The sequence below is a fragment of the Protopterus annectens genome, chromosome 2.part1 (genome assembly GCF_019279795.1).
Source record: "Protopterus annectens isolate FY-2018-M chromosome 2.part1, PAN1.0, whole genome shotgun sequence".
NCBI classification, from domain to species: Eukaryota; Metazoa; Chordata; order Ceratodontiformes; family Protopteridae; genus Protopterus; species Protopterus annectens.
In genome coordinates this window covers 564,489,271-564,505,862 of record NC_056729.1, presented here as the reverse complement: position 1 = coordinate 564,505,862, position 16,592 = coordinate 564,489,271, and the positions used below count along the sequence as shown (strand labels likewise).

The window sequence follows — 16,592 nt, the reverse complement described above, 5'->3', positions numbered from 1 at the left end:
GAGGATTTTCAAATCCGAATTTCAGAACTGAAGTCTTCATTAAAGCTAAGTACCCCTTTGGGAAAACTTTTTTCTTGCTCCAGACTGATGTCAGAAAAAGTTAATTGTATTTCTTGTGGGAAGCAAATACCTCATAAGGATTTTCACTCTTACTGTATTACTTGCCTAGGCCCTGATCACAATGTTGCTAGCTGTCGGTTTTGTGCTAGATTTAATCAATGCACTATCAAGCGTCAGTTCGATTTTGCATTTCATTACTTTGGCCGAAGATTTAATTATATAATGCCGACAACCGGAGTTTACAAAAAATGCAAGGAAAAGGATAGGCATCTGAGGTCCAAAACCAACGACGAAGCCTCTGCTAAGCCAGTCGCCGGTTTGCTGGTTCTCAGTGAGGTGCTTTCGCAGCTCCTGGTGCCCACTAGCTCAGAGCTACAGGCTGCTTCCGACTCCCACGTGGAGCCGACTAGGCCTCTGGATACTCAAGGTATTGTACACTCGGAAATCATTCCCTCAGATGGGTCCGGAGCCGCTGAGCAGGCATCAGCTTCTGAGAGTGTCTTCAGACCGACACAACTATATATTAAGCCATCTTCAGCTTCAAAGACAAAGACTAAAGCAGCTCTAAAGAGAAAGAAACAAGTACAGCATTCTCCTACTCAGACTTCCATGCCTAAAAAACAGATGCTCAAAATGGCCGAAGACCTAATTACTTTGATCAGGGGCTCCCACCCCCCTCCTGATAAGAGGCCTAGGCAAGAGACAGAGTATGATTCTTCTGATCAGATTTCTATTTCCTCTGATTCCTCTTCTGAACAGGATTACTCCATGCTTCCCTATGAGGATTCTGATGCTGAAGAATCCATTCCTTCAGCCTCTCCTCCTGAGGATTATTCTTTTGGGGAAACCCTGCATACCATGAGGGAGCATTTCCACTGGGAGAGCCAAGATTATTCTGAATCTAAGAAAAGGCTCAGAGACTTTCTGCTACTTCCTCAGCACAGACCCTTTGCTATTCCACCTGTTCTAGACATTGTAGATGATGCATTTTCAGAGTCCGGCCTGTCCCCTGACTCTTTACCCCCTGCACCTGCTAAGCCAGACAGATACTACAGGGACCCGGATTCTCATACATTCCTATATAAAAACCCCGCTGCTGACCCAGAAACTATATCTCAGGGTCCCAAAGGGGTTAAAGCTTCCACTGCAAAAAACCCTGTCTCCTCTGATAGGGGTTCTAGGGCTCTAGACCGATGGGGGAAAAAAGTCTACACTTCTGCTACCCTGGCTGTAAGGGCCTTAAATTGTCAGTTTTATATGCTTAAATATCAGTAATATTTAATGTCACTGCTTAAACAGAAATTGTTGACAAATACTGAATGTTCAGAGAACAAGGAATTGCAGGATTTATTGCATGCAGCTGAACAAGTGAGAAAGCGTACTTTGCAATGTGGTTATGATTCACTGGAGGCCTCTTGCAGGGCCGCTGTTACAGGTTCTGTTATTAGAATGCATGCTTGGTTAAAGGAACAGAATCTGCCTGATCATGTTAAAGCAAAATTATTAGATGCACCATTACAGCATGATACTTTGTTTGGTACTAAAGCAGAAGAGCTGTTAAAAAAATGGAGGATAAAGCAAAATCCATGCAGACAGTCAAGGATTTCTTACAGGTACAGCCACCCAGTTTTAGCAGGAACTGGCCTTCTAAAAATTGGTCCTTTCCAGTGTCAGACAGACCACAAAGAGGCAGATACAGGCATCCCAGAGGCAGATCTCAGCCCCAAGGCTCATACTGGCCTAAACAGTGGGGTGCTCCTACCTCCAAAAGCAGAGAAGACAAATCACAACCTTACAGGAAACAATCCCAATGACTTTCCACTACCAGATCCAAGCACTTTTCTTTTGGCAGCCCCCTTAGGGGGAAAACTAGCACTTTTTTCATCAAATTGGCAAATGGCTACCCAAGACAAATGGGTCCTGAACATAATGTCCCAAGGCTACAGGTTCCATTTTCACACACTACCAAGGTCAAAAGTTATGCCAGACCTGCCACACAATCAATGGGCAGAGGCACAAAAACAAATTACAGCCCTCATGGACATGAGGCCCATTTAGCAAGTACCACAACAAGAGCAGGGGCATGGATTTTAATACAGACTTTTCCTAGTACCCAGAAAGGACAAAACCTGGAGACCAATACTGGACCTGTCTATACTAAATACGTTTCTGGAAGTTCCAAAATTCAAGATGTTGACTCTACAGCAGCTACTGCCCATTCTGGGCAAGAAGGCTTGGCTCGTAACTTTGGACCTAAAAGAGGCATACCTGCATGTCCTAATCAGACAATCTTGCAGAAGATACCTCAGATTCATAGCTGGCTCAATGCATTACCAATTCTCTGCACTGCCCTTTGGCTTATCTACTGTGCCCAGGGTCTTCACAAAATGCCTGGAACCAGTAATTGCGTTTTCAGACAAAAAGGAATTCAAATATATCCCTACTTGGACGACTGCCTAATTCAAGCAGAGAACAAAGACATTCTTCTAAAGCATCTGGCATTTGTAAAAAGATTACTAATTGGCCTATGGCACACAGTAAATGAAAATAAATCAAAACTAGTGCCCTCTCAAGAGATAATATTCCTGGGTGCAAGCTTAAATACAACTGCCCAGATGGCTTATCTCACGCCAGACAAACAAAAGCGACTGACTACTTCAAGAAATTGGTAACAAAAAACCCACTTATCTGCAAGGAAAGTCCTGCAGGCCTTGGGTTTCATGGCATCCTGCATTCTGCTAATTCCATATGCCAGACTGCATATGAGGAAACTACAATGGTATCTAAAAAGTGTTTGGACTCAGCATTGCCACAGCCTGGTGACAGTAATTGCACTCATTCCCTGCCTGCAACAGGAGTTTCGATGGTGGGCAGAAGCCTGTCACCACAACAAGGGTCTGCCATTCACCTTGCCCACAGCCAGGCAGATATTGACGACAGATGCATCAGATTATGCCTGGGGGGGTCCATATGGCAGGAAGATGTATTCAGGGCACATGGTCTGCAAGTCAAATGCATCTACATATCAATCAAAAAGAGATGCTAGCTGTTCAGAACACCCTGACAGCCTTCAAGGATCTACTTCATCCAGGAGAACTACTGATAAGGACGGACAATACTACAGTTATGTAGTACATAAACAAGCTGGGAGGCACACATTCCTACTCCCTCTGCAGACTAGCCATGAACTTGTGGGACACAGCATTGACTTATCAAGTACATCTGCAAGCACAATTCCTGCCAGGAAGGACAAATACTCTGGTAGACGAACTAAGCAGAAACCTAATGGATCCCCATAAGTGAAAATTGGATCCACAAGTCTTAACCATGATAACAAGGAACTGGGGATGCCCGGACATAGACCTATTTGCCCCCCCTCACAACTACCAACTACAGAAATTCTGCAAAAGGACTTATCATAAGCAAGCATGGAAAGTGGATGCTCTATCTTTCAGCTGGAAAGACCTAACAGTATATGCCTTTCCTCCTCTGCTCTCCTCCCCAAGGTACTCCTCAAGGTCAGACAAGAAAAACCAAAAATTATACTGATTGCCTCAGACTGGCCCCACCAGCACTGGTACCCAATCCTAAAGAGCTTGTCTCAATGCCCAGCTTGGACATTACCTCAAGTTCTTCACTTATTGACCCAACAAGACAGTCAAATACTGCACAGCCAACTCAGGACCTTAAACCTGGCAGCATGGCGGATAATGTTGCCAGTCAAGGCACACCTCTCTCTAAAGCAGTGATGGATGTTATTTTGGAGGCCAGGAGGCCTAGCACCAGAAAATCTTATACAGAAAAATGGAAGAGATTCTGTGCTTAGAAACAGGCACAAGGCTTTGACACGATTGTTCCAAATATTCCTCAGATTTTGCAATACTTAACTGAGATGCTTGATAAAGGCCTTTCTTTTTCATCAATTAAAATTCATGCCTCTGCCATTTCAGCTCATTACAATACAGAACCACCTATTTTTTCTCATCCATTACTAAGACAGTACCTCAGAGGGGCCAAAAACATAAGATCTCCAAGGAGAGCACCTATACATGCATGGGACCTCAACTATGTCTTGGAAAAACTCACACTGCCTCCGTTTGAATCAGCCTCTGCAGCTAATATTAAATTCCTATCCTGGAAAACAGCTCTGCTCCTAGCAATAACCTCTGCTAGATGAGTCTCAGAGTTACAGGCACTCATGGCTGTGGAATCTTTCATCATTTTCCATCCTGACAGGGTTTCTCTGCAGACAAACCCTACATTTATGCCTAAGGTAGTGTCCAGTGTGGCCCTTAACCAAACAATTAATTTGCCTACCTTTTATCCAAACCCACAGAATAAGGGTGAGAGAATTCTGCATTCTTTGGACATTCACAGGCAACTACGCTTCTACTTGGACAGAACCAAAGCTTTCAGAAAGACTGAACAACTTCTAGTGGCATATGCTGCAGGATCACAAGGAAAGCCTGTCTCAAAGCAAACTATTTCAAAGTGGATAGGTCACTGCATTTGTTTCTGCTATTCACAGCATGGCAAATCAGTGCCTAAGGGCATTAGGCCACATTCAATCAGAGCAGCAGCCACTTCAGCAGCCTTTCTCAGAGGAGTACCAACCAAAGACATCTTAGAGGCTGCAACTTGGAGTTCAGTGCATACTTTTACAAAGCACTATCATTTACCTCTCTACTCTAAAGCCAGGGCAGGATTTGCCACTGCAGTTCTGCAGGGCCTGATAGCCTCTCCTAATCCTATTTACACCAGCCTCCCAACCTTAGCTTTGGGATTCAACCCAATTTAATGACTGCAACAGTGAAACACGATGAACATAGTACAGTTGTGTACCTACCATAAATGTAGATGTTCAAGTGTATTCACTGTTGCAGTCCAGGTTACCCTCCCACCATCCCCCTTTTCCTTTGCTGGGACTTATCTGTACTTCTCTATTCTATACAACCTATGTGGTGTATTTGCTTGTAGATGAAGGAAAAGTTGTTTTTTTGTGCATGCATGCTCATTAGCATAATTTAGCCTACCATTTTAGGGGCACCTGACATCTGAGGCAAGAAAAACTGAAGAAAATGGCATCGGCTGCATCTTTTATACCCCTGGCGCACTGACGTCAGGGACGAGGCAACAGTAACTGACACCAGACCTAGACTTTGGAATTCAGGCCGATTGTGGGTAGCCTGCCAGCAGGATAACCCAATTGTAATGACTGCAACAGTGCAACAGTTAATATACTCGAACATCTACATTTTTGATAGGTACACAACTGTACTTTCCATTGAGTTTCCCTTCTATGCGGATTGTAGTACCAAGAATATTGTGTACTACTCCAAGTTTGTAGCATGTGATGCCTACTATATTGGGAAAATGAACCGTCCTTTTAGGGACAGGATATTGGAACACCTACGTGACATCAGAAATTGTAAGAACACTAGTGCTTTGGCTAAACATGTAATTGAAGTAGGGGGAGACCATCATTTTAAGTTTTTTGTTTTAAAAGTAGTACCAGAAGGGAACAGGGGTGGTGATTTGAAATGTAAGACAGAAGCCTGCAAACAGAAATGGATTTTATTCTTTAAGGCTGATACCCACCTTGGGATTAATGGTCTCGTTAAACCATTTTTAAAAGAAAGACCACTTAAACATTAATAATATATGAGCATTTTTAATGTTGTGATTGTGTATGTTTATTAGTTTAGCTGTTTTCTACTTGGATTATCTTTCACTAGGGATTCTTTAGAATATTTATAATATACTAGCACTTTAAATGTTGTAACTATTTTTTACTCATTAATTAAGCAGCTTTTTTCATTGGTCACTACTGCTTTTTAAACTGTATTGTGTTAATGTGCTGTTGTCTGATGAAGCAGTCATCAACCGTGAAAGCACTTACCTTACCTTGTGTTATTACATTTTATTTTTTGTTTCCATTTTGGAGTTTTTATTTCTGCTGCCTTGCTGGGACTGGATTTGTGTATTTTACATAACTACCTTATAGTCTGGGCAGAAGGGGGCACAGCGGGTAAGACTGTGCTAGCCTTTCCCAGGGATGTGTGGGGGGTGTGTGCATGCACGTGTGTGAAAATCAAATCTCAGCGTGTGTGAGTATGTGGGTGTCAGCTACTTGGAGCAGGGACACGAAGCATTGGTTTCACAGAGAGGGTGCTGGAGGAGTTGACTTGGACACTTAGCTGAGGACTTAACTCTACAGCTGTGCCAGTGGGGAGCCTTATTGGGGACCTGATGAGAGACAGAGAGAGAAACCCAGACCCTGGACTGATTGTGTTCCATGTGTGCTCTCAAGGGAAATTGTGCTTGATGAAAAGAGTCTGCATCTGGAAATACTGACTGTATCCATTTGTATTCCAAGTATTTGTCCCTCTCCAATGTCAGTACTGAGAATTCAGACTCCTTTATTACTGGCCCAGAGTGGGGATGTCACACAGGGTTTGATTATCTCAAAATCCATCCAGACAGTGCTCTTGTGTCACTCCTGAAAAGGGATACTTGTGTTCAGCAGACGCATCTAGTTAACAAATTAATTAAATAAGTAAAAATGAAAATATTACATTAGGAGAAATGTTGTTGGAACAAGTGTTTCTGTAGAAGTTGCAGTATACTATCACTCCATCCAAGATTATTTCTCTGACATATACCCATGCAGTGTTAGGGCAGGGTCCAGGTCCTCCATGTCCCAGAATAAGATAAAGTAGTTATTGTAGATTGAATGGCTGACTGAAAGAATGAATGCAAAAAAGTGAAAAATACAATATAATATTCTTCAGTTGCTAACATACAGAACTATATTTGTTCAAGAGATAACTGCACAACACTAAAATGACAATAAGCAGCTAAACTGTAGTTTTTAGTTCGGATTGCTGGTTTAAAGGAAAGGCATCTTTCTGTATTGCTAATGATAAGGACATATGTCTGTACTGTTTGGAGGCCTGTATGAGGCATGGGACAAAGAAATTGAGCCTTTGAATACCTTCTGTCATTTGCAAAAAAGAAAAGATTTTTTTTTTCAGAAATTCACTATAAACCAGTCAAGCCAGGTGATAATGACTGCCTTCGAATACACCTGCAGACATACAAAGTGATATGTGCATACCTACTGTGATGTCACTGCAAGTGTAATTAAAATGCTGAGATGAAGCCTGGGTAAATGCATATACCTCATCAGGGACCAACCCACATACTAAGTGCCAGCAGTGGAATAGATTGTGTATGTGTGTGTGTGTGTGTGTGTGTGTGTGTGTGTGTGTGTGTGTGTGTGTGTGTGTGTGTGTGTGTGTGTGTAGTAATCCACATCTCCTTGTTTCAGCCTGTGAATGTGTGATTTCAGTAATGGTAGATTTAATTGTGGAGTGAAATGTGCTCCTAGAGAGGCCAGAAAGCCTAAAAGATGGAAGGAGAGGAATGTTGTGGCCACGTTACTCTTCCAAAGAAAGCCTTTTAAGAATGTTTGTAATGCATGTAAATGAGGCTGCAATTAAAGAACACAAATTAGGTATATAAACAGTTTTATACTGCCAAAGGTCTATACTGTTACAAAATGGCGCACATATGCACAAGTTTCCGGCACTTTTATGTATGATGTAGAGAAGAAAACATCAGTGTAATTTTCTGCTTGCAGTATTACTTCTCATATTTTATTCATAGTTACTTACTAGGCATGCAGTCCTGAAGACCATTAAGGAGCCAAGCCTAAATTCCAAATTGCCTCTGTCTGGGTAAATTTCATGTTCAATGTTCAATGTAGAAGAAATTCAAACTCCTTGCTCCTAGGAGCCATTTAAGAATTTGCAAACAGTTAAGCCATGAATATAAACAAAATTTCTGTACCATTTATCTATCAGGAACTTGACAAGTTTGAAACTACCCTTATATATTTAGGGAAGGTGCTCCATTACGTTCCTGCTCAGTGATGAATATACCTGCTCATAACCAATGTTTTAACACCTAGCAGTCTCATATATAGATTGTTATTCTGGTACTGATACTGTGTCCCAAAAATGTAACATCAAGAAGGGTTGCTAATTCCTCATTTCTCTGTCATTTGTACACAAGAATCAGCTCACGTCTTAAAAGCCTGTAGCCAACTGAGTGCAGGGAAAGAGTCTCCAATCTCTCTTTAAAACCAAGTTTTTTTTTCACTTGCCTAGTGACCATCTTCTGGATTTTGTCAGGTCTTTTTATTTGGAAAGCATTATAACAAGTGAAAGACCCACAGTATTCCCTAAGAGGCTATATGCTACAGGTAGAGGTAAAAAGGGGGATCAAGTCTTTCTCTCTACTACTGACATTCCTCAAGATGTCTTTTAAAAGACAATAGCATTTCCTCACCACCGTCTTGATATGCTAATTAAAGTCTAAAACATCAACTGCCATTTATTCTAAATCTGTCACAGAACTTGAGGTCAAAATGTCATTATTCAGAACATATTAAAACCAAGAGTTAAAAGGTCACACTGAAAAAAAAACAATCAGAAAAAAACTAAATGAAAATACCAGCCAAACTAGAACTTCCAATGAGTGACCTCTCAAACCTCCTGTAACAGAGATACATGGGATATATGCAAATGACCCTTATGAACATCAGGTGTTTCAGCTATATGTTATTTCCAGATCCAAAGTACATCATTTTGTATTTATTGTCATTAAATTGCATCCCATTTTCAGTGACCCACCTGAATAAAAGTCTAGATAGTTTTGCAATTTATTGTGATCATACATATTTGTAACTATACCCTCACCTGAGTGTCATTGGTGAATTAACTTAGCCATGTGCTATCACATATTGGGAACTCAGACATCAATAGCACAAACAACATGGGTCCCCCATATCAACATTTCTTAATTTCTGAAAAAGAATGCCCTATTTTTACACTAAATTTCCTTTCTGATAGACAGTTGGCTATCCAGCATACAGTGTAAATATTCACATTATATTTTAACATAACATCAAGAATTTTGTCATGGGGACCAAATCAAAGGCCTTTTCCAGATCTAGGTACACAGTGTCACTTGCAAGGCCCATGTCCATTAAGCAACAGATGTTACCATAAAACTGGATGAGATTTAACTTGCTCAAGGTCACACAGTAGACAAACAAAAGTGGAAAGATTCAAGCCTTGAACCCTTGGGGCAGGAAGGAGCTCATTACAAGTTAGAGATCTACTCTGCTATATTAACAGTTCCACTAGGGACTGAACCCAGGACATTTTCCATGTTTGACAGATGTGATAACCACTATACTAAAGACCAATGCAGGATAATTTTTTTTTCAGAAATGGCTATTTATGTATTTATTATTACACTTTGATCACCAGGCAGGATGGCTGACAACAAACCATTTTTATCCATGATATGCACCCAATGGGCAAAAATTAGAATATGCACATAGAAATGTGATACATGATATATTTCATATAGAGCAGGGACAGTTTCAAATGAGAGTTAGCATGTAAAAAGCAATTGGTCATTTACATTAATCAACAAAGCAATTTATTTATTTTATTTTACATTTGTTGACCGGGCTAGTCTAACTGGATTTATGTCCATTTTCAGTAGAGGCCCGGGGAGATAAGCTCCGAGGAAGCACAAAGAAAATAAAATCACATATACAAAGATTAAATTCATGTTAAACATTCTTAGAAAGAAAGACCAGGAGAAATCTCAGAGTTCCAGGGAGATAAGTTCTGAGGAAGCATAAATATAATAACATATACAAGATTAATTTTGTGTTAAACATTGCTAGAAAAAAAGATAAGGAATAATCTCATTGGTCATTTGTTCTTACTGTAGTGCTAAGTAAAAAATCACAACATAATACAGATATATAGTTGCATTATAACATGTAAAATATAGCAGCTGAGTAGAAAAGTTATTAGAAGGCGGGTTGGTATAAAGAAGGATAACAAAAGTATGAGCTGCAATATTCAGAATATGTTAAAACAGGTTTGATTAAAGAAGTTATGAGGAGATAATAAGAAAAGATCCAGAAAGGAATAAGTTAGTTGTTACTAAAAAAAGGAACTGGAATATAGAAAAGAGGAGAGTAGGTAGATCCAAGGATGAAAGGTAATAGATCAGTCAGGTTTAGTACAGGGGCATAACCACTGTGTTCTAAGAAAAAGTTTCAGTTTGTTTTTGAAGAGTGATAATGAGGGATCAGAGGAAAGTTCAGTAGGAAGAAGGTTCCAGGATTTTCCAGCAGTATTACAGAAGAGAGTCTCCAGCCCTGTTGTTAGATTTACAAATATTTACCAGAAGTCTTTGTGATGAACGTAAGGTCTTAAGATTGTTGTATGGGACAATGAGGGTGGATAGTATAGGGGTATCCATAGGATGGTAGAGGGTTTTCTGGGCAATGGTAAGTTGGTGGAATTTAAGCTGATTTTGTAATTCAAGCCATCCTAGTTGCTTTAGGTTGATACAGTGGTGGGTTCTGAAAGGGTTTCCTGTGGCAAATCTGGCTATGCTATTGTAGGCACTTTCCATTTTATTAAGGTTGGTTTTTTCACATATGAATTACAGTATGTGCAGTTCAAGTTATATTACATTACACTATAAAGCAAGGTATACAAAACACAGAGATATATAAGCCATACTGAACATAACAACTACACTATCACTCCTCAAAAGCAGATTCTCCAAATCTCACCTCCCAAAGATTCAGTTTCCTGACAATGCTGGCATTTCCATTGAAAAGCATCGTCAGGGAATCGTTCAGGCAATAAGTGCCATTTATTGATGTTTATCCCCTTACCCTGTGTAGTGTGAGTCGTGACCATGGAGCTGATAATTATTTACAGCATATTGGGGCACAGCACCCCTGTAAAAACACTGGAAACAGTGTTGCTGGGAGGTTAGTTTGGTTAATCTTCTTTCAGGGAGCATAGGCCAAAGGGATTCTCATTCGTCCACTGATAGTGGAAACATGCCAGATATTTGATGTAGTTATTATTAGCCATTGTTCTTAAATCAATTGCGAATGTGTGAATCTTTGAGCATGGCATTTTTAAACTCACTTTTGAATTTGTCTAGGGTATTTTGTTTAATCTCTTATTTATTTTATTCCATATAGACAGAGCCAGTTTAGATAAAGACCTTTCATTCTATGCTGTTTTGAATATGGATCTTATTAGGGTTATGATCCCTCTGGGTCTACTCTTAGGGAGTAGTTCTGTTGTCTAATTTAAAGTACCTTTCTCAGGGGAAGGACAGTGGCCCGATTTCAATGTTTTGAAGATTTGGGATACCAGAAAAAACTTTGTGTGTTTAATGGTATATAACCATATAAATTGCTCCAAAAGCTATTTGGTCTAATGAAAAAACAAGTTTGTAGATTTTATTGATATGTTGTCTAGATTTTTTGTTTGTACTTACTACAGTGAAGGGTAATTAATAGCAGTCCATCATCACAAATCATTTAATTATAACTTGAGACTCAGCTGAAATAATGGTAATGAATTATTTAAATACAATTCTTTTAATGGTATGTACACTCATGAAAATGGTGAAAACAAAACCTTAAGAACATTTAAGCAAAAGTGGGTAAGTAAAACATTGACGAAATTCGGATTATCACATAACAATCAGAGTGCAGGTGGCCACTCTGTTTAGGTATTACATAGCCAGCTTGTGCAATTTGCATTTGGATTAGTTGAAACGGAAAAGAAGTTTTCAAAAAAGAAGAAAAATGCAAGGAAAAGACTTAACACTTCTTAATGTGGTCCTTTGCTCGACAGGAAATTGATGAATATCTCAGCCAGGCCAAAGATCGAAGCTATGATGCCCTGGTACAGTTTGGGAGAAGAGGAATTAATGTAGCAGCTACTGCAGCAGTCACAGCTGCTGCCAAGGTAACACATGGAAACCACTCTTGTTTCAGTTTCTTCGATGTTCATTTTATTATTTATTTGCTTACTTACTTACTTTGTTTATTTATTTATTTATCGGTTTGTTATGGCACTTTAGTTAACAATATCAAAGGATATCTTGGGTATTACAAATCAGAAGTAAAAATAAAGCTGCTGATGCCACTGTGACAGACAGCAGTGCAAGAGCGAGGTTTTATTTTTCTAGAAATGTTATGCCCTAACAGAAACAGTGACAGAGACAGAAACAGTAGCAGCAGTAACAGGCAAGCTTCAGTAAGTCCACCTACTGTGCACACTTCCATTGTAGCACTGCAGACACTCATCTCCCCCCTATGTTGTCTCTTTCCCAGCTGCTAAGATAAATGTACGACCGTCTGCATTTTTGAATCCCATTAACATTTTTTCTTTTTCAGTCTGAGTTACTGTTTACAACATACAAATGACACATTTTTTATATATTTTTCCACTGGTAATTTTATTCCATGTGGTATGAATTTCTTTATTTACTAAACAAAGTAAGACAGCTTTCTGAAAATAACAATTAATCCTGTGTAATTGCTGGGGGTGGGGGCTCTCCAAGCATGCAAACTGAGGCCACAGACTGCCTGACTGAATGCACATAGCCTTGAAAAGACTGTGACACTCTTTACAGGGCCCCATATGTCAAGAAAGGCAATGTCCTGGCTTTTTTGGTAAGATGGGGATGTGTCTACCAATGGTGTTGCATTTATAATGAGTCAGTAGTTAAAAGGGAAATCCTAAAAGTTCAAGTTTAGGCAAACAAGCCAAGAGTGAAATGTCTTCTTCAGAACAGTAGCTTATTTATTCCTCCAGCAAGAACTATATCGGGAAAGAAGGAAAAGCTTAAGTTGTTTGCTGACATAACACTCGACAGCACTTACATAATCTGTTCTAATTGCATGGAATGTTGTAGAAAACAATAGGTTTATATTTGCCCAGGTTGTGCCTGTTAACTCAAAGATGTCACACTCACGGTTTCCTAGAATGGCTTTCACCTGCTGCTCTTTCAGACGATTGTATGTCTCTCTTTATTTTCAATGTTCTTTTCTGCCCTTCTTTTCTGTTTCATTAACTTAATTAATCATGAACCTATTCTCTGTAAAACTAAAACTGACATTGGCCTTTTCTCATCAAATGAAATCACATTGTCAAATTTATTCCCTGTGTTTGTCAAAGATATTATCTTACCTTCTGTCTTTCAAAAAATGCCTTTGTAACAATACCTGCTGAGTGTAGATAGATGTAAATACCCCATGTATTCTGTTAAAGCATGCAGTGATTTCTTGCCTGAATGTAATTATGCTGTTTTAATTACTTTAAATATGTTAAGCATCCTTCCAGTGTTGATTAGTGGTCACGTTCCCAAAACTGCATTAATTTTGTTAGGTTATGTTTGTTTTATTTGCTTAATTTACCCGTGTAATCTCCTGGGTCATACCTGAAAATAAGGATCTTCATCTACTATATAAACTTAAATAACAGTATTCTGAAAAAGAGAAGTCCAGTTTCAGGAAGATTACAAATTAATCTGGGAGCTCTAACACTACACATCTGTGCCATAATGTATTAGTTGCAACTATGGGGTAAGGCTTCTTCTCTGGTAGGGGAAATGGAGACAGAAATGTTATGTTAGTGTGTAAAGAAAGATGGAGTGGACGTACATTCCAAGTAACACCTATTGTCAGAGCCAAGAAAAATAAAATACTTAGCTTTTCCCTGCATTTTATCATATAGATAGTTATCTCATTGCTCTTGAATGACTGAGCTAGTCAGTGTACCTGTAAGAGAATATTACTGATGGTATAGGAGAAGGCTTTGGTTACATGGCACTACTTCAGATGCAATATTTCTTAACAAGGACAGGTACCATGATGCCAAATTTCCCATTTGGAAGCACAAACAGCACACATTCCATCTTGAGAAACTGTGTGTGTGTGTGTGTGTGTGTGTGTGTGTGTGTGTGTGTGTGTGTGTGTGTGTGTGTGTGTGTGTGTGTGTGTGTGTGTGTGTGTCTTTATCCTTTGTTGATCAGCTTAGTGCCACTAGGCCTGTAGCCTCTTTTTAATATAGACCGGGGTTGTATTTATACTTCTAGGGGGAAATTTGGCCAGGACACTGGGGAACTTCACTTAGTCTTTTCTTGATTGTGTGCCAATGGGTGGGAACAGGAAGGCGTGTGATGGAGGACTAAGAGTATAAAGAGTGCTGCAGCTTGAAGCACAACAAAGAAAAATTTGGGAAAAATGTTGGAGACAGCAATGATGGATGAGAAGAAGTCAGCAAGCTTGCCTGTTGTTGAGGTAGCCACTGAGGAGAGGAGAGAGTACTTGCAGAAGGAGGTTTGGAAGACTCTGTTTTATGTTGATTAACGAGTGAAGATGGATCAGAGGACAATATTGCCATTCCATGGTCACTAGCTGTTGAGTTGGTCCATAAATGTAAAGGAAAAGGAACAAGAAATTTGGAAGCTGTTGCACAGTAAGAAGGTGAACCACAAATAGCAGCACATTCCCAGTCACAGGAAGTAGAAGAGGAACTACCTATAAAGAGAACATGCGCATCAGCCACTATAAAGAGAAGGACAGAGCAAAAAGAAAGCCTGCGGTAAAGATTTCTTCAGAAATGAATTGGCCATTGACAGCTATGTTATATGGGACAAAATATTTGAGCCATTAGGATTTAATATATCACAAATTCGCTGCTTAATTTTGGAAAGGAGCAGTTTTGCAATGTGACTTTTGATACGTTTGGCAATCTGTATATGCAATTGATTCAAATAAGCAGGAGCGTCCTTAGAATGAATATACGTTTCATGTAGTTTCTCCAGTGCTAAAAAAGGGGTTTTAAAAGTAATAATATCAAGAACCTATAAAGAAACTCAGAAATTCAGTTAACACAAATATGAAAAAAGTGGGGCATCACAGGGTCAATCACACAATATGAAATTACTAGCCAGTCCAAAGTTCACAGTCCTAGTTTTTATACATTTTTGGTTAATAAAGTAACACCCATCTTCAGTAGTCCCCAGCCAATGGAGTAAATCCAGATCATCTTTCTGTTTACAAAGAAATCTTGAGTGTTGTATTTTCTGTTCATGATGATCTTGTGATTAATTCTAGTGGAGAAGGAATTTTAATTTTCAGACATTCTTTATCATTTTAAAATATACTTTTAAATAAATTTATAGTAAAGTACATATCAAACAAATGTATCTTATAAGACATATTACTGTGATTTTACAGACTGAATAGTAGTTTTACACAATAAAATAAAATAAATGCTGTCACATGCTTTGTATCAGTGCTGCTGGTGTTTGAACATTCTTACAAAACTGGTCTCCTTCTATATGCAGATGGTCATGCCTTTAAATATAAGTTTAATATAATTATAGGTTCATAGGTTGGTACTAGGCTATTGGCCCTAGGGTCTATGCAAGCCTAGCCATAACAATTCCCTGGATATTTCTTCCCACAATATTTACTTCTCCAGGCCCCTGTCTAGCAGGCGACTGACAAGATCCCTGGGATGAATTTCCTATCTCCCATCCAATCATCAAGGTTCCTTTTGAAGAGGGCAAATGAGGCGCTCTGCTTGATATGTATGGGCAGTCTATTCCAGAGTATGGGGAGTCTCTGGGTCAGGAATCTATCCCTCCAGCATGTTTTGTTCATTGTGATGACAAGGTTCAGATCCCTGGAGCACGTGGCTCTGACGGATTGGGATTTCTTTAAGTGGAGCATGTCCAACAGCTCAGGGTTTGACATGGCTTTGTATGTTAAACAGAGATCGCCTCTGAGTAGACGATATGCCACAGAGTATAGCTGGAGTTTTTTTAGACGGTCAGTATATGGCATCTGCTTTAGGCCTGTGATTCTTTTAGTGAGGTATTTCTGTGGCCTTTCAAGCTGTTGCAGATGTCTTGTGAGGTACATCCCAAATGGGGCATTATACTCTATAATGGGTCTAATGAGGGATGTGTACAGTGGGACAATGACCTCCTTTTTTCTGGATGAAAAGCCCTTAGTGATGAGGTGTGCCACATAGAAGGATTTCCTGACTGTTGTGGCAATGTGGTTATCGAAAGTGAGACCACTGTCCACCTGTGTCCCTAAGTCTCTCATCACACTTTCAATGTTTAGTGTCCTGCCACCTATGTGGTAATTCATGGGTACATGTTTTTTTCATTATTAAAGCAGCATTTTTGCAATATTAAAAGAAAAACCTTTAAACAAATAATATAGTATTAAGCATATTGACAATGATGTGATTTTATCCAAATTATACATAAAGCTATGTGAACAATCACAAAAGAAAATATTACTGATATCTATCCAGCATATCAAAGGTGTGGTAGAACTTGTGAAACAGCAATATTTAACAGAGAGAACAGCAACAGCTAAAAATCACACAAACATTTTTAAGTATTGGGGGAACATACTAAACACTATTTGTCCATCTTTTTAAATTTCAGATTAGTTGGTGGCAGAAAAATAAGAATCTCTAAGTACAAAATAGAATTTTCTGGCTATATCCATGCTGCAGATGACTCATATAAAATGGTTAATACCTTTAATGTTCTCTCTTATCAGCATGACCTTGTGACTCTGTACAGGTCTGTTT

General features: G+C 39.3%; 1 protein-coding gene across 3 annotated transcripts in view; it reads left to right on the top strand.

Annotated features, from left to right (window-relative positions):
• REEP1 (receptor accessory protein 1) overlaps window positions 1-16,592 on the top strand; it is a 1,259,835-nt gene that overhangs the window by 830,567 nt on the left and 412,676 nt on the right. For all 3 annotated transcript variants that reach the window (XM_044062335.1, XM_044062333.1, XM_044062336.1), the window contains exon 5: window positions 11,820-11,933. In XM_044062335.1, the coding sequence (XP_043918270.1) occupies window positions 11,820-11,933 (114 nt within the window). The remainder of the gene's footprint in view (window positions 1-11,819; window positions 11,934-16,592) is intronic.